The sequence below is a fragment of the Verticillium nonalfalfae genome (assembly GCF_003724135.2).
Source record: "Verticillium nonalfalfae strain VnAa140/NRRL 66861 chromosome Unknown scaffold_46, whole genome shotgun sequence".
NCBI classification, from domain to species: Eukaryota; Fungi; Ascomycota; class Sordariomycetes; order Glomerellales; family Plectosphaerellaceae; genus Verticillium; species Verticillium nonalfalfae.
In genome coordinates this window covers 107198-130552 of record NW_021167271.1, presented here as the reverse complement: position 1 = coordinate 130552, position 23355 = coordinate 107198, and the positions used below count along the sequence as shown (strand labels likewise).

At 54.9% G+C, this 23355-nt stretch overlaps 8 protein-coding genes across 8 annotated transcripts; 3 read left to right on the top strand and 5 right to left on the bottom strand.

Annotated features, from left to right (window-relative positions):
- Positions 1 to 1726: 1726 nt before the first annotated feature.
- D7B24_006468 (uncharacterized protein) lies at positions 1727 to 3445 on the top strand (the record flags this gene model as incomplete). The annotated part of the gene is made up of 3 exons (XM_028640598.1): positions 1727 to 1733; positions 1785 to 1956; positions 2014 to 3445. The coding sequence occupies 3 exons, from the start codon at positions 1727 to 1729 to the stop codon at positions 3443 to 3445; spliced, it is 1611 nt and encodes a 536-aa protein (XP_028495234.1).
- A 71-nt stretch (positions 3446 to 3516) lies between these two features.
- D7B24_006467 (uncharacterized protein) lies at positions 3517 to 4224 on the bottom strand (the record flags this gene model as incomplete). Its single annotated transcript, XM_028640597.1, has 1 exon — positions 3517 to 4224. One exon carries the CDS (start codon positions 4222 to 4224, stop codon positions 3517 to 3519), a length of 708 nt encoding a protein of 235 aa, XP_028495233.1.
- A 597-nt stretch (positions 4225 to 4821) lies between these two features.
- On the bottom strand, positions 4822 to 6373 carry D7B24_006466 (uncharacterized protein; the record flags this gene model as incomplete). The annotated part of the gene is made up of 4 exons (XM_028640596.1): positions 4822 to 5211; positions 5263 to 6108; positions 6171 to 6248; positions 6305 to 6373. 4 exons carry the CDS (start codon positions 6371 to 6373, stop codon positions 4822 to 4824), a joined length of 1383 nt encoding a protein of 460 aa, XP_028495232.1.
- A 2189-nt stretch (positions 6374 to 8562) lies between these two features.
- Positions 8563 to 9633, top strand: D7B24_006465 (uncharacterized protein; the record flags this gene model as incomplete). Its single annotated transcript, XM_028640595.1, has 1 exon — positions 8563 to 9633. The coding sequence occupies one exon, from the start codon at positions 8563 to 8565 to the stop codon at positions 9631 to 9633; it is 1071 nt and encodes a 356-aa protein (XP_028495231.1).
- Positions 9634 to 10579: 946 nt separating this feature from the next.
- On the bottom strand, positions 10580 to 12056 carry D7B24_006464 (uncharacterized protein; the record flags this gene model as incomplete). The annotated part of the gene is made up of 3 exons (XM_028640594.1): positions 10580 to 11054; positions 11121 to 11437; positions 11511 to 12056. 3 exons carry the CDS (start codon positions 12054 to 12056, stop codon positions 10580 to 10582), a joined length of 1338 nt encoding a protein of 445 aa, XP_028495230.1.
- A 1833-nt stretch (positions 12057 to 13889) lies between these two features.
- On the bottom strand, positions 13890 to 14388 carry D7B24_006463 (uncharacterized protein; the record flags this gene model as incomplete). The annotated part of the gene is made up of 2 exons (XM_028640593.1): positions 13890 to 13990; positions 14046 to 14388. 2 exons carry the CDS (start codon positions 14386 to 14388, stop codon positions 13890 to 13892), a joined length of 444 nt encoding a protein of 147 aa, XP_028495229.1.
- A 1074-nt stretch (positions 14389 to 15462) lies between these two features.
- On the top strand, positions 15463 to 16536 carry D7B24_006462 (uncharacterized protein; the record flags this gene model as incomplete). Its single annotated transcript, XM_028640592.1, has 1 exon — positions 15463 to 16536. One exon carries the CDS (start codon positions 15463 to 15465, stop codon positions 16534 to 16536), a length of 1074 nt encoding a protein of 357 aa, XP_028495228.1.
- Positions 16537 to 18264: 1728 nt separating this feature from the next.
- Positions 18265 to 19885, bottom strand: D7B24_006461 (uncharacterized protein; the record flags this gene model as incomplete). Its single annotated transcript, XM_028640591.1, has 4 exons — positions 18265 to 18625; positions 18684 to 19361; positions 19413 to 19723; positions 19787 to 19885. The coding sequence occupies 4 exons, from the start codon at positions 19883 to 19885 to the stop codon at positions 18265 to 18267; spliced, it is 1449 nt and encodes a 482-aa protein (XP_028495227.1).
- Positions 19886 to 23355: the final 3470 nt, after the last annotated feature.

The window sequence follows — 23355 nt, the reverse complement described above, 5'->3', positions numbered from 1 at the left end:
ATCAAATACCTTGCCTGGGCAGGTAAGTAAGGTATCTCGGTGCCTAGGCAGGCATGTACCGGCAGCAGCGAGTGTCAACGGGCATATGGTTAGCTCGTCACTCAAGCAAAATCGTTGGGGCCGTCGCACCCACTTTGGTCCTCCTGTGTGTGCGCTGCGAGAAAAGGAGGAACGAGAGGTCGAAAGACGATCACGCCGAAACAACAGCGCTGACTCGGGTCGTAGAGCTTTTTCCACCTTTACCCGCGTCTGTCATACATTCCTGTTTTTCATTCGAAGCCCGCGAAGACCCAAAAACGACGCAACAAGCGCCAGTCCTTTCTTTCTCTCACGTTTCTCGTTCCACCTAACTTGCTTAGCCATCGTGCTTGTTCACCTCTTGCCCTATCGATCCTCGGGTTCCAGTGTGGGTTTACCCAGCCTCGTATCCAATTCTTTTTCTGGCAGACGGTTGGGCATGTCTCGAGCCGCCCAGTGTCAGCGCCAAATACCAACGTTTGACGGCATTCTATGGGCTCTCCCACAATAAGGTCCTGTCATTTGCCATCCGTCCCCTGCCCCCCCCCCCTTCCTGGGCATGCAGAGTCGATCTTTACGCACGGAGGGTAGCCCAGTTTTCCGCGGCCACACTCCCACGCTTCACGCCTGACACACGGCCCACGTTGTTTGGGGGGCGTGGTCGTTGCGCAGTAGGTGGGCAAGGTGGGTTAGCCTAAGGAGTTCGAGACCGCTCCTGGACCGCCGGCGGAACTGCCGTCTGCGAGCAAAATGTCAACTGGTCTGTTATGGTGTGTTTTTGGGTGCATTTCTAGCCGCAGAGCTTGGTCACGACTTGCGATCGCGGGGTCCTCCGATTCTACGACTTTGGGATGGTGCAGAGTGCGGGGAGCCGGAGGATGATACCAGATTTGATCACTGTACCCAGCCTCTCTGGTGACCCGATGCAAGCCATCGCGGAGGTCACCCCGACATTTCCTCCATCCTAGGATGATCCTAGGATGGTACGACGTGTGCGTTGAGGATGATTTGGCACTGATGGACGGACACCTGCCATCAGGCTGATCGCCTGCCAAACCAGGTCGGCAAACGAGCAGCGGAAGGGCAGGCAAGAGGGTCCTTTGTTCAGACGGTGTTGCACATTGCCGATCTGGCCGTCGATCGAAAGAGGTACAAGACATTGTCGCACTGGCCACGGCGACTCCCGGTGCTGGTTACCAGCGCCTGGTGTCAGGTCTGTCTTGCAAAGGCCCTGTTGATCAAGTGTTTTGTCAGGTCTCTATCGTGTGATGCAAGCAGGGAAGCGATCCAAATGCCGGCTCCAGTCAAAAGAATATTTGCCACAGCACCCGAGTCTGATGATCCGAATCATCCGCAAGGGAGTTCATGCGTTGGCCCTGCTTGCATGTCGAAAATACCAAAACGCAAATTCCAAAGGAGGGGGTGTTTTCTGGCACGACGGCCCGGAGTTCGGCAGAAGGCCAGAACGGGGTGGTGGTGTGTCGTGCTACTCAGGCTGGTTGGTAGGTGGTGGCCCATTGGCCGCCCAGGATGTACACCCCAGCCGCTGCTCTCACGCGTAGAAAAACACCAGCCATTTCTTCGAGAAGCGAGTGTGGCTAATGACCCGCGTTTCGGGACTGGCCTTTGTGGCTGGTGATACATTGGCATCTCAACATTGTCGTCATCGCCAGGTTCATCTTCTCAACCCTTGCTGGCTGTCAGGGGCATGCACGGTACGTGAAGAGGCTTTCATTCCAGTTCGTGACAATGGAGTACGTGCCCAGATCGACATGGCATTCGTGACATCACGCGCGAATATTCGGCATCTGAAGTCAATCGATCATACGGTCTCGTATCCTACGACCCATACATTGAGGCTGAGCATCTCGCCCTGAAACTCAACTCAACTCAGCCCGCCACAACCGAGACGACCACAGGACACGCCCGCCGCTGTGTGTAACCAGTCCAGCACCGCATGGGAATGAGCTGTTGCTGACGCGTTCCATATTGAAGAACTACGCCATCGACCATGTTTCCATCATCATTCGTTGATCATTGGTCACGAAGCATCAAGACGCGTCGCGATGAGCAGCTCCATGATTTTCCCAACTACCACCTCTCGAACCCGGAGGAGCTCGTGACAACAAGCACCCCCCAGTCCATCACTGTCGGCAGTGGCGTGTCTATCTACAAGCAGACACTGCTGCCCGCAATTCTTACAGCTCATCATGAAGTTATCCTTGTGACCTGTTTCTGGGCCGAATCCGACACCCTGCGAGCGCTTTACGAGACGCTTCACGAGCTGGCCAAACGTCGACGCGAGGCCATCGCTCTCAATGCTGACCGCTCCGCCTTGCCACGCCTTCGCATCCGCATCGGCTTCTCCTCGCGCTCGTTCTTCCAAAAGATATTCCACCCATGGTCTCGCGATGGTCACGCCTACCCTCCCTCTGCCTGGGCCAAGCTGGGTCTGCCGCCCGACGATGTGTTGAAGGCGGCCCGCATCGATCTTTCCGTCAAGAGCCTCTTCTTCCTACCGTTCAGTGTCATGCACCCCAAGTTTGTCATCGTCGACCGTGAGCGCGCTTTCATGCCGAGTTGCAACATTAGCTGGGAGGTGTGGTTTGAGGGATGCGTCGAATTCACCGGCCCAGCTGTTGAGCAGCTGCTGCGGTTCTATGCAAGCGTGTGGGACGGCAATGTACGGCAGGCCGCCGACTGGGACGACAGCTGGGCCCGTGATGCCCAGTCGACACCACAGATCGAGCCAACCCGGAACGCGCCCGACTCAGCGAGCCAGAAGCGGCTACTTGACCCAACGCCAACGCCCACCATGATCCTCCCATCGTCTCATCATGTCAACCCAAGCTTCCGTTACATCCCCTTCCTCGGCCGCCAGACCTCCCCGGCAACTCCTTTGAATGCTGCTCTTCTCGACCTCTTCGCTTCGGCTCATACTCAGATTGATATTATCACGCCAAACCTCACCTGCCGCGCCGTTGTCGACGCGCTCCTCGCATCACTTGCCCGTGGCGTCAATGTTCGCATTCGCACGAGTCGTCACATGATGCTGTTCGAGCAGCTCGTCACAGCCTGCACGACGACTGAGTGGACTATACGGTCCCTCGTAAACCGCTACGAAGCCCTGACGTCAACCTGGACTTCGCGCGCGTTTGATATGGAGGCCCAACGTCAGCGACCTGGTCGTCTTGAAATATACTACTACCGCCCAGCCACCGAAAGCCCAGACGAGCCGGTGGTTTCGCATCTCAAAATGACACTGGTGGATAGAGAGTACCTGATGCTCGGCTCCGGCAACCTTGATCGTGCGAGCTGGTACACGAGCCAGGAGTTGGGCATCCTGCTCCACGTACCGGGATTCGAACATGACATATGGTCAGGTGCGCTCAACACGCGGATGGACGTGCGATACAGATCGGAGTGAGGATTGTCCCATGTTTGTATATCTAGCCTGTACTATTCATCTTGATACCCAATCACAGCATGCCCATCGAACTACGTTCCCGTCGCCCTAGTCTTGGGATTCCATGTATCTTCGGCGCGTGACACCCACAGTATGCCCCTCGTCAACAAACCCATGAACCATTCATCGCTGTACGCCTCGTCAAAATGCCCCAGCGCCGTGTAGAACGACCTGCCACCTTCAAATTCTCTCACCCACGCGAGCGGATGATCGTCCCCCATTTTGCCCCCGTGGAAACTGGTCGTGACCCCCCTCAGCAGAACCCGCAGCCCCTGCCGATCACGCGGGTGCGTGACAAAGTTGTACCATTCGTCCATCCAATGTTCCTTGCCCGTCGCGTTCCCGAGAATGTAATGCCGCCCCTCGGCCACGACAGTCCCAGGCTCCGGGGGAGGGTGCATGTCAAAGTGCGCGCCGACGAGCTCGCCGTACCACAGACTGCTCTTCATGCCGCTGGCGGCGCCATGGACGGCGACGACGCCGCCGCCGCCGCGTACAAACGCCTGCAGCGCCCCTAGCTGCTCTGAAGTCAGGAACTCGCCCGAGCAGTGCAGCAGGACGACGGCCGTGAAGGCGCGCAGGGACTCGGCGGCGAAGCTGGCCTCTGCGTCCTCGAAGTGCGCGGCCGTGAAGAGGCCAGAGGTTGTTGCCAGAGCGAGGAGGGCCGCGACAGCCGGCTCGATGGAGGTGTGTCGATAGGCGGCGGTTTTGGAGAAGAGGAGGATGTGAGGCTTTAGCATCGTATGTGTGCGCGGCGCTTAACTTGATCAGAATGCGGCTTCGTCTTTGTGGTTGTTGCCTCGATCTTAGGAGTCTGTGGTGCTTTGAGGGGGGTGAGCCCGATACGAAGGATGAGGAAATGTCACACATGCGAGGCACGGCGGGCCTCGTGAAATGGCATTCATGTAATCGAGGCTGCATTGCTGTTGGCATAGTGCCATCTTGCCATCGCCAAGCAAACATGCCCTCTTCGGGCCCGGTCGTCAGATTATCATCTTCGTCATCACAGATCTCCATTTGTCATACCCCATTTAGCGCAGCATCGCGTTCCGGATCGCGGGGTAAGTGACGGAGAAGATCCGGAATGACGGAGTAATGCAAAAGGTGAACTCGTGTCGATGATAGCAAGCTTCCCTAGGTACCTAGTCACTGGTGCAGCGCAGCGATGCTGCTGCACCGCTGCTGCACCTTGTTGTACATCAAATATTGCCAGGATACGTCGTACGTGACTGATGCCATTTTTGGCACTCTGGATTTTCAGTACTATTATGACAAAAGAGCAAAACACCGCCCAATGCACCAACCTAACGAATCGGACTGGACTCAGAGCTCCCATTCTATCGCGCCACACGATCGCTGTTGCTTCCTACTGTGCTGCCGATTGTGCTGGGGCTCGACATGCCCCTCTCCTCATCACCCCGCCTCGCCTTTTTCCTGCCATCTTCCTCATCATCGTCACTCATGAGACCCTCGAGCTCGAACTCCTCGGCATCCCGCAGCTGGCGCGACTCGGCCCCGTGCGTATTGCCGTTCGGGAGGACCACCTTGCCCTCGGCGGACGACGTGCGCTCGTAGAGGCTAATGAGCATGTTGACGAAAAGGAACAAGAGGAAGGCGAAGGAGAAGAGAATCAGAATGTAGGCGACGTGATCCATGGACGACTGGTCGACGAGAAGCATCTGTTCCTCGGTGGCGCCCATGAATAGGAATCCAGACGCAAAGAGCAGCTGGCAGTACATTAGCCTGGTTGTTCAGATCGCCAGCAGAGTGTTACTTACGAATGCGGGAATCAGCTGCCAGCTGTTGTACGTCCGCCCGTCCTCCGAAAGACCGTGTTCGTCCTTCACCACAAATGCAATCTCAATGATGCGGGTGATGCCAACGGCCATCAACGTCTTGCCGAACATCGAGTGGGTGGCTTCGGAGACGTGGAGCTCCTGGGGATGCGCGGACATGGCCCAGCCCGTGATGAAGATGACGAAACCGGGAATGAAGTTTCGCTTGGGGTTGCCATCGCGATCCCTGCTCAACCAGACACCCGCCAGACCGGCGCACCACCAGACAATGCCCATGGTGGTGTGCTGCCAGTCGTTCTTGACCCAGGCAGTGCCCCAGTGGTGCTCGGTAAAGGTATTGACGCAGCCCCAGGCGGCGATGACCACGCTGTCAAAGAACTCCTGCGACCGCCCTGTCCTGCGCAGCCACATCTGACCGACGAGCAGGAGCAGGGTCAAGAGAATGCCGTAGGCGATGAAGGCCGAGCCCATGATGAAATGCGCAGCGCACTGTCCGAGATGGTCGCCCTGGCAGAAACCAAGCGCCGTGATGCCACCGAACAAGATCTGCACCCAGGAGATTACAGGCATCGCCTTGCCAAGGACGCCGTGGAAGGGGCGGGCGATGCGACGGATGCGGCCGTGGATTCCCTTTTCGAGATGTAGTCGAAGGTAGACACCGAGGGTCACCTGGGCGGCGAGGATGAACATGAGGAGATTCGCGAACTTGGCGTGAACATTGTTGTGAATGAATTCGCGTCCGCCGTGGGCATGACCAATGAAGTAACCGACAACAGCGATTACGGTGCCGAGAACCTGGGTCGGGACGTGCCATCGGTTTTTGGTGATCTGCAAGGAACATGATCAGCGTGCGAACTTCATGATGGGATAGTTGGAGGGAAAGTACATACTCCCAGCACCATTCCGATGGGGAAGATGATGCCAAAGGCGAGCATCATGGTGAAGATGTGAACCCACAATGTCGAGTCCTGTCCCGTCAGTCAACTTGCCGTCTCGGTATATCCAATACGCTGTGAGTCCCTACAATTGGCTCTGGCGAGACGGACTCGCCCTCGGCGATGTGGCTGACGCCATGATCGTGTCCCAGCGCCATGGGAAGAAATGCAGCGATTGAAGCAAACTGTAGAATGCGGGACGGTATCATCGAAGGCAAGGCCATGCTGCTCAAAGGCCGTGATGGCCTGGTGGTGGACAAAGTCATGGCGGCGTTTCGGGAAAGGGGGGCCCGGGCCCTTGGTCAGGATCGTGTAGCAGGTGCCGTAGCGCGGACTCGATCGATGGAACGGCTTTTCGGGAGGAGCCGAAGTGGTGGTTGGATGTAGCCGAGGCGCGGCTGGCCGTGTGCGATGGTGTTGATGGATTGATTCTAGGTTGTCGATGGCTTCGCGGATCAGTTGCTTTTTGCAGGCGTCGCGAGTAGAGCAGGGCAAGGGAGAGACAGACTTGTCCCTCGGAGGCTTCGGGCGCGCCTGGCTGGCGCTTCTTTCCGTTCGCCTATCTCGTTCGTGTCATCAGCTGGCGCGGCTGTGGTACGTACCCCATCTGCTGCAGCATGTCAATTAGGGGGTCCATGGTTGGTCCAGGCTTGTCGTGTTTGGCGGGGCCTCCAAGATCCGGCGCCCACTTTCCGTCATTTCCTTCAGTTAACCTTGTCATGCACCACGCCCCTTTTCACTTGACGATTCGGCGAGGCATACGCATGGAACAACTCGTTTTCAATTTGCGGTCAATTGTCTTCATGGTGCAACTCGGTTTGGGCAACTCTCTGCATCGAGCGGCCACGCTACGATGCCAATCATAGGAGCCATCCGTTGCCATGACACGAGCCCTTTCGCTTTCGCCAGAACTGTTCTTCCTCTTCTCAACACAGTCGGTCGCCTCATTTGCCTGCACGAAATCCTGTGAAAAAGTTTAAATAAATTTCCGGGACGTAGCGTCATGAACCGCAAGGTCTTTACTTGGTTCGATTGCGAAGCATAGCCTCTGGGAACGCTTGCCGTCCTTGGTAGAGGTTGATGAAAGGCTCACCCATTCCCGACTGGCGCGTACGTGGTAAGTCGAAAATTAGGTGTGAATCGACCGTCGCTGTTACACATTATCATGTGATCAATCCCGTGGAAGCATACCGGATAAGCGTTTATGACAAGAATCAGTTCAAGCATCAATCATCCTCATTGCCATGCCTCAAAGCCATGAAACTACTCCAAGGCAATCTCGTGGACATGATACTCGCTTTGAAGCGGGCTGTGACTATCATGACCATCATAGACAGTGCAATGAGTTGACTAGCGACACAGATACAAGTCTTTACATTGGTTTGAACAACTTCAATTCAACAAGGGCTCATGTGAGACCCCTAAGTGTCGAATTAAGACGATGCAGTTATACGCAGGCGTGTTAAGAACAACATGACAAATTGGCGAGCCTTGGTCAGCCAACGAGTTGGCCTTGATTTGACCAGAAAACACAAGGCACTAGCCATTCACCCAGCGTTATATTGACATGAGCAGTGTAGACTGCTGTAGCCAATTGAGCTTTTCCTGCAGTGACTTGCCATTTCGATTTGTTTATCCGGATCGTAGCCTTGAGTCAAGACTGGACACACGTTCTTCGTTCCTAAAGCTTGAAGTATGAGACCCTGCAAGCATCGACATAAAGCCTAAGGCCTTTGATTTGGCGAAATATTCGCCATCTGCAAGGTGTAATGTCACGCGGTGCACGAAGGCTTGAGCTTTTCAAATGGAGGGTTGGCAACACTATCGCAAGATACTACGTGTCATTCTACTCATCTCCCAATAGTCCACTTCGACCTCTACCCAGAGATCTCATCTTCACGTACTCCAAAATGAGGTACAAAACACGCTGTGTTTCTTGCGCTGGCAATGATAAGCAAATGGCTGTTTAGTTGCGTCTAGAACTCAACCCCGCCACCTGTATCACCTGTATCTGCACAACCAGCCACACCCACTCTGACTGCATAAGCGACGCCTCTCAGCCTGCTCTAACCTGATATGTCGCTTTTCTCGCTTCACACTGGCGGATTGAGGAACATGGAGTATCCGTCTCCGAACTTTCTACACCTAGAATCGTTTTGTTCCTCCGCATACCTCATTCTCACGAAGGATGGTGCCACTCATGCGAGTCTTCGACATGTCTCATCCCGTCGACCCGTGTCAAGATGCGCCAAGTCCAGAATGCTAACATATATATCCACGAGGTGCTTGAAGAGGGCCCTCGCGCGTGCAATGCCTTGGGCCTGCCACCTTTTTTCGCGAGCTGAGAATGCGCGTCCAAGCTTTCCGCCGCACTTTTGTGCTGGTGTTCAGCATTGTTTTTCCTTTGGTCGTCCTCCTGCAAGTAACTTGGATGTACCGGGAATCATTGCCTACGATATCACTTCGAAGACAAAGCCTTGTCGAGACAAAATTGCACTGTTATGGCGATGACGACTGCTTCCCCGATATCCGATCAATGAACGCATCGGACCTGAACACCAACATCAAGATATGTCAGAACCAGCCCGAGAAGCGCTATGGGGCTCAACTCCGGGTGGCGACGGTGACAGCGCAATTTGGGCAGCCGGAGGACCACTACAAGCGCGCCTTGCGCACACATCTGCAACACAGTCTGGTGCATCAGTCTGAAGTCCACGTCCTCTGTGCCGAGATTGTGGACGACTTGTGGAACAAGCCGGCTTTTATTCTCGAGCTCCTTCTATCGGAAATGGAGAAGCCTGAAGACGAGCGCCTTGAATGGCTATTCTGGGTAGACAGGGACACCATCATCCTCGACAACTGCCGATCGGCCTCAAGCTTCCTCCCTCCGGCAGCAAAATGGCCTCCGAGTGGAGACACTCAACAGGCTGATGGAGTTGAGCGGCCCGAAATCAACCTTGTTGCGACGAAGGACTGGAATGGTCTGAATAACGGCATCTTCCTCTTGCGCGTCAGTCGCTGGAGCGTTGACCTGTTTGCGGCCATTTTGGCACTGAGATATTTCAGGCCCGGCGTGGAACTTCCTTTCACAGAACAAAGCGCGATGGCCATGCTGATGCAGGAATTCCAGTTCGCGAAACAGGTTGCGTGGGTGCCGCAATGGTGGTTCAACGCATACCCGAGGCCGGAGGAGGACTTTGACGAGGCGAACCTTGAGTTGCTGGAGGAACATCACGCCAGGAGGGGAGACTTCTTGGTGCACTTTGCTGGGTTGGGCAACCGAGACGAGGCGATGCCGGTTTGGCTGGGCGTTGCCGAAGACGAGTCAAGGCAATGGAGCGTTGGTACACCGCTGAGGGATGTTGACAGTGGTATCAGGCAGTATTGGAGGGGTAGAGTGAATGCTGTTCGAAATTGATTAGTATGAATTCCAAGATATCTTCCCGTTACGATTATCCTCAGAAAAGATCCGTGTGCTCTCGTAAGCTTTCTTTAAACACATATAGGCTTCTGATCTGTGCCTGACCACCATTTGAGTCGATAGGTCTGCGTCGGGTTTCTTCGTATTAGTGCGTAGTTAAGGGTAGAGTGAAGGGGTCTGATATAAGGTCCGCAGGTAGTTAGATAACGACTTGTTGCAGCCACAGGATTGCGGAATACTAAACACTCAAACCCGCCCTCCCCCAGCACCCCAGCCCACACGATCAAGTCAATATGAATACCAGAAGCACTATAATCCAGTACATACGACCATACCTACTGGAAACCTCGGGATCCCGTCCGCTCTCCCCTAGATAAACCAGTAAAGGCCGGACTAGTAGTCGGGTGGGTGACCACCGGCGAATACCTGGTGTTGTATGTTTTGCAATTTTGCATTGCTTGTGTGCAAACTTGCCTGGCGTTGAACGCCAGTCCAATGTGCGGGATCAGTCTTTGGTCAAGCCTGCGTGCTTCGCGCTTGATTCGGCGCCAGTGCATATCTTGCAATCACCGACATCTCAATCACCTCTTCAGGCCAGCGTACGGCTTGGCTCCCCAAAAGATTGGACTTCCCGTTCGTTTTTAGGAAGGCGGCACGTGTGGCCGTCTGTTCCTCTGGATCTTTCATGTCGGAGGTGATCGCTGCGGTTGTCAATCGCAGTCGCATGAGATTTTTTAATAACGGGAGGTGCTCATTGCCCGGAAGTGGGATTACATTAAGTTTTACACTACGTCGTCGCTCATCTCGTCATTGTGGACCCTTCTCATCATAGACCACGGCATGCTTCTCTCTGCAAAAGCCGATGTTCGGGTATGTAAGGCTCGCTATGCAGGCCGCGCCTTGATTGGAGTCAAGGTCCCTAAAGAATTCTTGTTCCTCAAATCTAGCAAGTGCCCTCCTCGCCCAAGCCAATCTCGGTCGCAGCCAGGAGGAACTCCATGAATCCAGCGCCGGTTTCAAGCGCGTTCTGGTGGTAAATCTCGCTCGTGGGGTAGAAAGCGCAGCTGGCCGCCGTGTTGCCGAAGCCGAACTCGAGGCAGTAACCGTGAAGCTTGTTGAGGCTGGGGTCGATCTGGTGGCGGGCCCAGGCATAGTCATCCGAGGCACCGGAGGTAGGGTACAGGTAGGCGGCGGACATGGCCTCGTAGTGGCGACCAGTGGCGGCGTCCATGGCGTTGACGGAGCGCATGGCGGCGAACGACTTGTCGGACCAGTCCTTCTGTGTGATGTACTCACCGTAGACGGCGCCGCTCTGAGGGTCGTCGGGCATGAGGCCGCGGACGTTGTCGTAGGTCGAGTTCAGGAAGTTCTGCTCGGGGTGACGGCTCTGAAGCTCATCGATTCCGCTTGCGTACAGCCTACGTTCGGCTGGGTTAGCAAAAACATGTACAATCTCAGAGGAACGATTTAGAGTAGGCACTCACAGAACACCAGCATAGGCGTGGACATCCATGTACCAACGCAAGTTCTCGTGCTCATCCATGACCCACTTGATCGCCTGGGTCTCGGCCTCGGAGAAGGCAGACGCGCCCTGGTAGGTCTGGGCACGTGGGTTCTTCGAGGCGACGTTGGGGCCGACCTCCGGGTGGAACTTGTTCAGGAAGTCAAAGACAACATCAAAGTTACGGTTCAGGTCAACGCCAACGGAAGCAGGGTTGCCAGCCACGGCGGCCGCGGGGTTGCGGTTCTTCCTCCAGCAGGTGTTGGTGCTCTGGTCCCAAGCGACACCATCAGGGTTGCTCTGTAAGTCATTGGTTAGATCCAAATTGGTGTATCTCATCGCATGGAATTGCTCTAGGACGGCATTGACTTACAAGAGGGGTGAAGACGATACCCGCGGCAAGGGCACGACGCACGTCGCAGTTGGTGTAAGTGCGACCGCCGTACTGCAGGCCGGTGTTGTGCTTGTTGGCATACAGCAGATCCGAGATGAAGTAGATGATGTTGTCGGAGGAGCCGCGCTCACGGGCGTGTATGGCGCCGTTGAAGTAGACGTGGTAGCTGGAAGAGCAGTTCTTCTGGCCACCGACCTTGGCACCAACAATCTCGGCGCCCTCGTACGTCTTGACAGGTGCGACGAAGGACTCGAGATCGTACTCGTCGACGAGAGCCTGGACGGCAGCTGTGATCTCGCCGACATTGAGGAGGGTCTCGAGGTTGGTGCCGGGAGGCTGAGTGCCGAGACCGCGGGGAACGGTGCCGTTCGCGAACCGGTTGCCAGTGCCAATGGCTAAGCCTGTGTTTCCGGTCTGGCGCTTAACAACGGCCTCGCCGCCATTGGCAAGTTCCTCGGGCAGGATGCAGGCCTCGGTGAGAAGGGCGAGCGAGGCGATGGCGCCGGCGGTGGCAAAGGTCTTCATGATGGGCAGCGGTTCTGGACAGGAGGACACTGGTGGGACGAGGAACGAATCAACAGATCAACGGGCCAGGACAGGCAGTGCCGAGATCCATTGTAGCGGATCGGTCCTTCTTATACGCGTGCTGGGGAGACACAGACGATCGTATGCCAAGGGTTCATTTCAGTGGCGGCCCTCCCCGTTTGTTGGCATGCAGGCTCAGTGGCATCTACGACAGCCCGTAGCGTCGCACGAAAAGTGATCTCAGAGGGCAGCCTGGCGACAGTGCGACAGGTCGGCGACGGCTACCGTAGGTCTGACAAGGTTAATTGGGTCTGCCGAGCCGGGCTTGTTGACTAGAGCTCATCACTGGCGTCACCGTACCGTATGGCGTTTCTGTTTCGGGCAGCTCGATAGCTATGGAGCAGTTCAAGGTCGTATGGACGGGTGTTTGCGACGTGCAGGCTCCCCCTGCTGGGCAGAATCCAGAATGCGCGCATCGCGGAATTACATTGCAGCTGCTGGACCCAGTCGCGTCCCGTGCCCTGCAATCTGCTCCACGCCCGCGTGTCCTAGCCTTGAGATGCGGGGATCAAGTGCCGTTTCGGGCAGGTCGTTGTGCTTCTCCATCTCTACAGGGGTTCACGAAGAATCAGCTCGATAGTGTAGTGTCGAGGCAGTCGTTGCCTTTGCAGGTGGAATACGGCGAGTCAATGGCCAAAAAGAAGAACAGCTCTTCTGTCTTTGCAACAGGAATGCTGGGCATGGGCGATGAGCAGTGCAAATCATGTCTTCATCCCATGGCTGATCAGCAGCCATGGAGCGCCGTCGAAGACTGGACAAGCACAGGCCAAAGTCAATTTGCACAGCATGTCTTTGTCTCGGTGCCTTGCCCGAAGCCCCTTCAGTGGGCTCCATGAAATGAACAACTCAATGCCTCCGCCCAGCCTCCGATAAGGATGTTCTTCAGAGCTTCCATTTCAGCGGCCCGCTACCTACCAGGAACTTCCTAGCCCACATCATGCAACCAAGATAAGGCCCCCGCCACCATCAAGAACTTCGATTGGATGGTGTGTCAGGCACCAGGGGAGAAGACGACCTCGTCAAAGTCAGGCAGGTAGGCTTGATACACCGGTGCTCCCGAGATGCAAAGCCCACGTTCCCGTGCCGCCCATTGCTAGGTCTTTTGGGAAGAGCTATGACAGTACGCCCTAACGAGGATCGAAACCCGGCCAACGATCTGCACTGTGTGTGCCATGTGAATACGTGCGAGGATCTCAGGACGCCAATATATGTCTCACTGGCAAAGTTCTGCCAGTTCTACGCGCCATACCTCAGGCATTCGAAAATACCCAATAGGCACATCACGACGACACCGGTTGAAAACGCTAGCGGAGGTGACTGTATGTGCTCTGTATTTAGGCGACGGGGACGCGGTGTGGTTAAATCTGGTGCGACTAGGCATTGATGCTCGAATTTTGTAGATACCATAGCAGCACTCCATCGTAATGAATGGTACATGGTGTTGCCGTCGATTACAGATGAGTCGGCCTTGCCGAGATCTTTGCCTGTCCGGTTTGCCATTTCCGCACACTTTGTGGTTGCACTCCTGAACGCAATCGAGCGCTCAATCATGCTGGCCTCCACCAAAACAGTCTCGCCCAAGTATCTGAAGGTGCCGCAGCACGAATCGATAAACCGCATTCCAATTTCGTCACTGCTCATTTGTTAGTAAGAACACGGACAAGTAGAATGTTTGGGCGCACATCATTATGATCAAAGCGAGCCCCAGGCTTGATGAGTACAATCCGGGACTCGCTTCCCTCTCTACAAGCGCTCCCGTTTCACGAAGAGCGTTCAAGCGATATCGTCGACCTCCATATCCGTTGTTGTTGCAGCAGCCTTCTTCCCCTTCTTCGAGTTCTTCGATTTCTTGGACGCCTTGGGCTCGACAGCATCTGAAGTATTCGAGTCAGCAAGTGCGCAACATATCCGGTCAGAGAACAATCCCACCTTTCATCTCAACCTCGGCTTCTTCCTCCTCATCCTCCGCGTCAACGTATTCCTCGTCCGCCTCTTCGTCCTCGTCCGAGCCCTCAACTTCCCCTTGTTCCTCCCGCCTCTTCGCAGCGTGTGCCAGTGCCTTCTCGACCTTGCGCGCCTTCTTGCGGCTCAGTGCTGCCTGCGGTCCGCTGTTGGGAAGTAGTCCAGGGCGGGCGCCGCGCCTGACATCGCGCTTTGCGACGCGGTTCGCATTGGCGAGAGCAACGCGCGCCTGCTGGGTTTTGGCCTTGCGGGCTTTGGCGTGGGCATGTGGGCGAGAGGTGCCTGCGAGGTTCTTGGCGGAGGGAGCCATGGCGTCGGGTGGTTTATGAGTAAACGTTTTCGAGTGGTCTCATCGACAGAGAAGGGTGATCGCGACGTCGAGGAGCCTAGTTATAGAAGCTGAGGAGGTTCAGAAAGTCGATTTGTCGGTATGGATGGCGGGGGGAGAAGAATTGGATGGGAAACTTTTTAGTGGAGCTGATAAGCAAATTGTAGCCATCTCCGATAAGCCTCACCGAGCTCACCGATCGGCAACTGAGAGCAAGCCCAGGCGAGGTAAGGACCTTCTACAGAACTCAAGCGACATGACGGCCGGTGTTTTGCGTTTCCCGGGGCTCGAGGTCTCAGGACTTAACGAATTCAGGAACTGCAGCAGATGTGGTGAGCCATGACTGCGGGTACCCACTGCCCAGGGAGGCATGAAAGTCGGCTCACTTTGCGATCGCTCAAATTGCGTGGCATTTGTTTAAAGGTCCTTAACTGCACGGATTTCGAGGTCACATGTTGAAATCGCTCTCAGTTAACAATCGCCTTGATTGTGTCGGCACGTTCGCATGGATGCGACACCATGATGCGATTGGCGCAGAAGATGCTCATCCCACGAAGGCGGAAGGTGGGTGGCATCAGGTACCCGAGCAACTTATTAAAAGAGTGGCCTGTTAGGCAGTATTGAACTTTGCTTGGTCTGCAGTATGCCACGGGGCTCGAACATTTCCGTAGATGTGTACTTGTGGCTCTTATTGGACAAAATGTCAGCTTTCAATTCCGGGTGTTGAATGTTATCGTCGCAGCCGGAGGCTTTTCTTGCTGGCCATTCGAGGGACGCTTGACCGGCAGTTATTTAAAGTTTCAACGTTGACCAGAATGGCGGCCAAGACAGCACGTCACTATAACTCTAAGGGGCTTATACAACCTTTGAAACCAACGATCGTTTTGCGTGAGCCTGCTTCCGCAACGGCAGCTGTCCCTGCCGGGTCATCCGACAGAGTTGCTACTCAGTCCAGACGATAGAGCATATAGTGCGCGGCCAGTCCTATCACGGCCGTTCCGTTCCTCTGAAGTCCGATTCTCCTTTCTCAGCCAATTTCACTCCTTTATTGTCGTAATGTATTTCACTAGTCTCTCGTTATTGTCCTTCCTGGCCATCGGCGTCGTGGGCCAGGAGTTACCCCAAGGTGTCTTGGGGTTTAACTCTGGAGCCACAAAAGCTGATTCGAAAGCGAAAGTTGAGTCCGACTTTGAGGATGAGTTCAAGACAGCTCAAGGACTCCGCGGTTCCCCTGGGCTTTTCAACAGCGTGCGCCTGTACTCCATGATTCAAGCGGGAACCACGAACAGCCCCATCTCGGCCTTTCCAGCGGCGCTTAAAACCAACACTTCGATGCTTCTCGGAATTTGGTGTTCCGGCACCCAGTCGATAGACCAAGAGATCGCTGCCATGAACAGCGCCATTGAACAATATGGCCAGCGTTTTGCCGACCTTGTGGTGGCTATCTCTGTTGGAAGCGAGGACATGTACCGTCTTTCCGAAAGCGGCGTTGCCAACAATGCTGGGTTGGGACAGGGCCCCGACACCATTGTGCGCTTCATTCGCGAAGTCCGTTCCGCCATCAATGGCACGATCTTGGGAAACAAACCCATCGGTCATGTGGACTCGTGGAGCGCATGGGCAAACAGAAGCAACACCGACGTCATTGACGAAGTTGATTGGATTGGAACCGACGTGTACACCTATTACGAGGCCGACAGAGGAAACGCATTCAGCAACACAACAGCTGTTTTCGAGGACATATACAACCAGACTTTCGCCTTCGCTGGCAACAAAACTGTCTGGGTCACCGAGACTGGGTACCCCGTGTCTGGTCCTAACTCTGGGGAGGCTATTGCCAGTGTGTCCAATGCGGCACAATACTGGCAGCTTGTCGGATGTGATAGGCTGTTCGGAAGAGTGAACACTTGGTGGTATAACATCAGGGATTCCAACCCGGCGATTACGGAGAAGTTTGGGATCACAGAGAACCTCAAAACAACGGCCAGGTTCAATTTGACTTGTGCCGCTGACAGTGGTGCCCCCGCCCCTGTCAACGTGGGCTCTGGAGCGGCTTCTTCTCGTGGTGGTGAGGTTCTGCTTGCTGTGAGCATGGCTTTTTTCGGCTTGTCAATCACAATTTGGCAGTGATAGTCGAGCTGCTGGGTCTGGTAGTCTTGTTCTCATGCCTTTCTAAATCCGTACCTGTTTTAAGAAAAGCGTTCCTGACTCGATCGTTGCATGGCCGTACACGGTGGTGCCCAAATCAGTCTTCATATACTGGCTTAGAGCGAGCGCCTCTCAACTATTGGTAATTTTGGTCTTACTCCATGAGGTTGAAAAAGTTGACAGTACGTGGAGGGTGGTCGAGTAGTTTCCTCAAAACAATTGCGGACGACCAGCAGGTCCACCTACGTTTTGGCAAAACTGTTTAATTTTCTTCCCTCTGTATCCTATAGGGCAAACGTACCGAAGGTAAGATCCTGTTGAGAAGAGCACACGATACATAAAGTCTTCGACCAAAAACACGAAGTCGGTTGCGCACCTGAAAGGGGTTGGTGCAGCCGGGAGCCAGCGATGCGCATAATGATTGGCAGGAGCCCGAAAGCACGTCCATTGGTCACGGGATCTAACGCCTCTTACACAGCCTGCTTGGGTAGGAACAAACATCCTTATGGTGGTGCGATCATTCGGTTCTAGAGCTCATGTTTCACTATAGAAGAAACCGAAAGAACAGTACGTATGGAGTTGTTGCGCATCATCTCGCAATCTGAGTTTCTCAAGTCATAAATACGTCTCGTGAGCGCTATCTCCAATTTCGAAGCAGCTCTACGTCAGATCTCAGAAAGCAGAAAGCCACGTTCAAAAACCTCCTGACCAGCTCGCCCACTGCTCATGACATCGTTTGACTTACCGAAGAGATCAATTGAGGCGGCCAGCGCTTACACAGGAGCCGGTGGTCCTGTGGCAAAGACTCCTTAATGTTTTTGAATAAATACACGCCTTCACCAAAGCAGGCGACATATTGATCGGCGGATCGCAAAATATGATAGCAAACGGCGTTTAGGCTGCCGTACGTGTTTCTCTCCAGTTATCTATCGGACATCTTGATTCCTTCGCTTAAGATCATAGAACTACTCATATTGTGTAGGGCAGATTCGTGTTATCCGCAGGATACTGAAGAGACGTCTCTCGAGCTGAGTCTAAACAGAGATCATGGTTAACATTCGCCGTTGATGATCGCTGTCGAGGCGAACTAAACTCCTGGCGTCGTCGCAGTACTAGGCGAACAGACTTACTCACTGAACCAATGGTATAGAGCGTCCCGCTGCCGAACAGCTCTGGACCTCCGCTGGCATGGCGGCGGAACCTTGCTAGGGCTTTTCATCAAGGACGACGACTTCGAGACGTTCCATCTTTCAGTCCGTCACTTCGCACCTTTAAACGATTTGTATCGAAACCAAAAAGCGGGCGCAAACAGATTTGTCAGAGTTCCAAGATGACCTCTTTTTGAAGTTGCTTGTACGAAGAATCCTCCCTGGCTACAAGAACTCCTGGGGGCGGATGTCGATGTAGGAATGCTCATTAACGGGCTGACGGAGTTGCAGACTGTTCGCATGCGGCGGAAGGCTCTACGTGCAAGCCAGGATGGTGGCAACATCGTCTCTTTGTTGATTAATGGAGACTATCCGGACTATTAAAAAGGGGTTGAGGGTATGACTCGATAGCTAATCAATATTGGGAAATATTCTAAAAGAGGAATGATGTGGTATTAAAATGAGAGCGAAGAATGAATACAAGGCTGGTGATGATACCCTCTTCCCCCATCGATACCCTTGTTGACATGCCGCAGCAGTGTTCCTCGCCAGACGGCTAATTTCAAGCAGAAGCAGCAGGCGCAGCCTTCTCAGGCTCAGAGCTGTGGGCCGAGGTACCCGCGAGACCAGCATGAGGGTCCTGACCCGTCAAGATGTCGGACACGTGGCGCGTGACCTCGACATAGTCGTAGGCAAACTCGCCGCACTGCACATCATCAAGACCAAGCTCCTCCTCATCAACATTCACGCGAAGGCTGAGGCCGGGGATGAGGTTCAGGACGAAACAGATCAGGCAGGTCATGACGAAGCACCAGGCGATGCCGGCGACGGTGCCGGCGAGCTGGTAGCCAAACTGGACGTAGTTCTGCTGGATCCAGCCGCCGTCAATCTCGGTCGCGCCGTCGAGAGCGGCCATGTAGTCACTGTGCATAGTTTAGCAGGGAAATCGCAGAGGAAGGCGCGGAGGTGAGGGCATCTTACGCAGCGAAGATACCGGTCAGCAGGTTGCCGACAATGCCACCGGCACCGTGGACGGCAAAAACGTCGAGGGCCTCGTCGATGCCTACGAGGAACTTGAGCTTGGTGGCAAAGTTGCACGCAGCACCGCCCACAATGCCAAAGACGGGCACGGACCAGATGGGAACGTAGCCTGCGGCAGGGGTGATGACGACGAGGCCAGAGATGGCACCAGAACAGAAGCCAATGGTAGACCACTTCTTCTCCAGGCGGTAGTCGAGTAGGACCCAGGTCAGGCCGGAGATACAGGCGGCCAGGTTGGTGACGAAGAGGACGACGGGCGTGCGAATGTTTGAGGCGAGGGTCGAGCCACCGTTGAAGCCAAACCAACCCACCCAAAGGAAGACGGTGCCGAGAAGGACATTCGTGACATTATGGGGCCTGTAGGGGAGGCCGTGGAGGCGGTCGTAGCCAGATCGCTTTCCGAGCATGAGGGAGTAGGCCACGGCTGCGACACCAGAATTGATGTGGACAGGAGTGCCACCGGCGAAGTCGAGCGAGCCGAGCTCGAGGAGCCAGCCGTTTGCGTTCCATGTCCAGTAAGCGATGGGGTCGTACACAACAGTGGCCCAGATGAAGACGAAGACCATGGCGGGGAGGATGCGACCGCGGTCGGCGATGGCACCGATGGCAATGGCGGGACTGTGGCCCTGTAAGAAAGAAGATTGCAAGACTCGTCAGAGAGAGACTCACGTAATGGCAGCAAAGAGACCTTGGTAGATGGCGAACATGATCTCTGGGATGGCGCCAACTGGCTGGGCGACGACATTACGGAAGCCGATATAGTCCATGTTGCCGAGGAAAGCATTGCCCGTTTGCGAGAAGGTCAAGGAATAGCCCCAGAAAAACCATTGTACTGTCGCGACGCTATGCGCAAGCATGATCATGAGCATGAGCGAGAGTGCCGACTTTCGCCGGGCGAGACCGGCATAGAAAAAGCCGACACCGGGGATCATGAGCAGAACGAGGGCGGAGGAGGTGCACATCCAAGCAATATCACCAGACTAGAGGAAGAGAACAGTCAGCACAGCGCCATGTTTGCAGAACGTGGTTTGTCATCTGCTCACCTCGTACCAGACGTTCATGTTGGCAACGCCAGCTGAGGTGCCATCATCGGCCGCCCCCTCAGTGCCGTTGTAGGCCTCGGTGTAGAGGCCAGCAGACATGGCGGCAGGAAATTGTTGTCGATGCTTTCAGTACTGCTTCGGCGCCGGAAGGCCTCGTTTTGGATGCGTCCAGAGCACTCGCGGAGGAAAAGTGACAGAGGATTGTTGATCAACAGCTGACACGAAGATGAGAGAACAGATTGCAGTCACACAGAGGCCGGGGGTAAAGGCAGCCTAAATAAGAACCTACGGACCAAGGCGTGATCTCCATTCTCGCTGCAAGGCGCGCTCCTTCCTGCACTTACAAATGACAGACAAGACTTTTGATAGCGAAGCAAGTACCGCAAGGTAGGTGGACAGACGGGAAGCGAACCCCTGTCCGTAACGATGGAGGGTCGATAGCTGAGCAAGCCGGGTCGGTCTGGGCATGGGATGGCGGCTTGGGAGCACGGGGATCCCTCATGATAGCGACAAGACTGAGTGGATCGGCGAGCGAACAGGGAACGACACCAGAGAGTCACACCAGGGAGGGTTGTTTCCCCGGATCAATGGTGTCGACGCGCGGTGGCATCACAGTGGTGCAGAGCGCGGGTGCCAAGATATCGGGACAGTGATCGGAGCAAGCTAGGAACGCCGTGTGTCTGCTTCTGGAGGCACATACTGCGACGCAGAGGTAAAATATGAGACAAGGTAGCCTTGGTGCGTCGAAGCCTGGACGGGTTGGTGTTCATGTGGGAAGGGAAGACGAGTCGTGTCACGCCACATCGGGCGACAGAAGGCGGATGGCCGCTTCGGACATGGATGTGGAACTGATAAGGACATGGCTCGCGCCGGGGGACATGGGGGGCACGTGCTTGGCGTGTGGACGTGCTGTAGTGGCTAGTGCCAGGGTATCAGGTACGAAGGCCCTGTTGGACGATCATTTGCATTCGTACGTTGCATCGACCCGTCCATCGAACACGCTGAAGGGTACAATGAGGCACCTGCAGGACTGTCTGAGAATGGAAAATGAAAAAGAAAGAAACCAACTGCTTTTGCACTGCGCGGCTGGCATTTTCAACGTGCGTCTGCGACTGCTCACCAAGGTAGGACGTTAGGATTGACCCCCACAGAGCATGTGGCTGGTGCCTCGGTGAATGCACCCACCTTGCCAAACCTTCATGTACCACACCTCGACAGACCTACCTACCAACCCATGCGTCCTTCATCACTGGCGTCAATCAACCGAACATAGTGCCATTCCGACCGGGGTATTCTCGCCGATAGATATGCTTGGTGTCGATGAAATCAAATTCCTCAATCGCTGACCGCCTGACATGATCCCTCCGCTCGTTGCACCACTGTCAGTATCGCCCAGGCACCATGCAACTTGGAGTGTAGGTAGACTCGATCGTTGCACTAGTGTATGGGGAGCATCGTGTGGGACTGGCAATCCCGAAAGTGAAAGACATGATCAGGCAGAACACAGGTCTAGGGCCATCTGACCACTACAGGATATTTCGGTCGCCGAATGAAATAGCAGTCCTGACGAGTTGGCCTGGCGTGACCTCGTTCTTCATCCTTTCTGCTTATCTGCCAGGGCTTCCGTGCCGTCGGAACCAACGGAGTCAAAGCTACAACCTCGAAAGAAGGGGTTTGTCCCCCCCCTGCCTGTCATCTGCGCCAGCACCTTATTCCCCTGCGGCCATCCAACCTGTCAGGGCAATGAGCGAATGAGCGAGTGCAGGTATTAATTAGGGTGGTCAACCATGTCACAGCACGACAGTGCCAGACGTCAATACATCCGAGAAGTGCTTGAGCCAACCCGAGACATCTCTAGACTGCCTCTCGTTATGGTCGGACTACCAGATGAAGATGACTTGGACTGCAGTCTTCTTCTTGCATTCCAGACAATCGTGCTTTCCGACAGGCTTGGAGTCCTCATCAAAGGAAGCCTTGTGGTCGTGGAGAGAAGAGGAGGTATACACCTTGGGGCTTGTTCGGCAAGAATGACGTCTGATTGGGAGCTCTCTTATCTCTCGGCATAGTGGGTCGGTGGCTGCAGCACATGCTTGGCGAGATAAGGGGATCCCTGCGGGACCTTCCTTGACGTTGCCATCCATCTCGAGCCTGCCTGGAAACGCCAACGACACGCCAAATGCAGCGGATTCTGGGCCAGACAAACACAAAGCAAACTGCAATGCGAACACTGCTCACGGCTCCGGCATCCAGGTTCTGGAGGAGTGCCTGTCTGACCAGCCTGCGTTATCAATCGTGTTCCATTAGTGTTAGCGCTTGCTAACAACTTCAACCGCCAAGCGCCCAGCCGCCATCCCACCGTCAACCTCCCTCAGCGTGTCTTTGACCAGCTTCGATCCTGATACCGGAGCAGAGGCTTGATACTAGTAATTACTAGAGAGAGATAATCCTAGTGACCGGTAAATACGACGGCGAACCAGACCCTACTTGCTGATATCGAGATAATCATTGCTAACGAGCCGCCAGTCGGCCGCACCACGTCGCTGGCTTGCCGCCATGACCCTGATGATAGGCAAAATGCACTCTTTGCCGCTACACTTGAACGCAGCACCGCCAAGCGGAAGGCGTTGCAGACCCTACACGCTCAGGGTCAAACCGATCCCCCGTCTTATTCACGTGCTGATCTACGAGGAGCAGGCCGTCAACTCTCATCATAGCAAAAGCTCACGTGTCAGATTCACCACCTAGATTGAGTCGTTTTATTCCTTTTTTTTGGGTGCATGCCACCTCGAAATCGGGTGGTCGTCTACCATGCAGCTCCGCGATCGATACCACATTGCCCACGCTTGCGTCCCTGCTTCTCAGCGCCCGCAAGGTGCCAACTGCCGGATCTCATAACAGCCTTAAAGCTCCCTTCTTCTAGACTGCTACCATCGTTCGACCTGGATCGAGTTCGGCAGACTTTTGTCCCTGCTTTCTTGCGGGCGCTCGCCCCCTCCCAAATCGCTCTTGGCAAAGGCTTGCGGTACTCGTCTGCCAGAGATCTGGCACTTGCCCGCTGGTCCATAGGGCTTTGCGGGCGTATCTCCTGCTTGGTGCCCCGTATTCTTCGATTCGCCATACGCGCTTTTCTGCACATGTGCAGACGCAGAAGGCCCGGTGCAACATGTAAGGTGTTCCGTTCGCCGCCGTTGAAGAAAGTGGCTTGAATCTTTCTTTATTATGCGGGCTGACCTGTCCTCACACGCAACGCCGTACGATTTCTCGCCGCCTTGACGCGCTTAAGGGAATCATCAACAGCAGGATGACAATAGCTGCGATATAGCATGACGCATCCATCGGGATACCCTAGCTTTCAATTTTACCCAAATGCTCATTCACAGTGACAGGAAAGTCGTCACTCTGCATACCACAGTCGGAACGCCTTGGAAACTCCTCTTGAGTGTGGCCAGCAAAAAAATCCTATTCAGACCATACTCCCACTGGAGCCAAGTGTCTGCTGTAGGGGCTTACGGGTCAATCCGCACTCACAGAACCAACGCAACACCTGTTCGCAAACACGATACTCGATT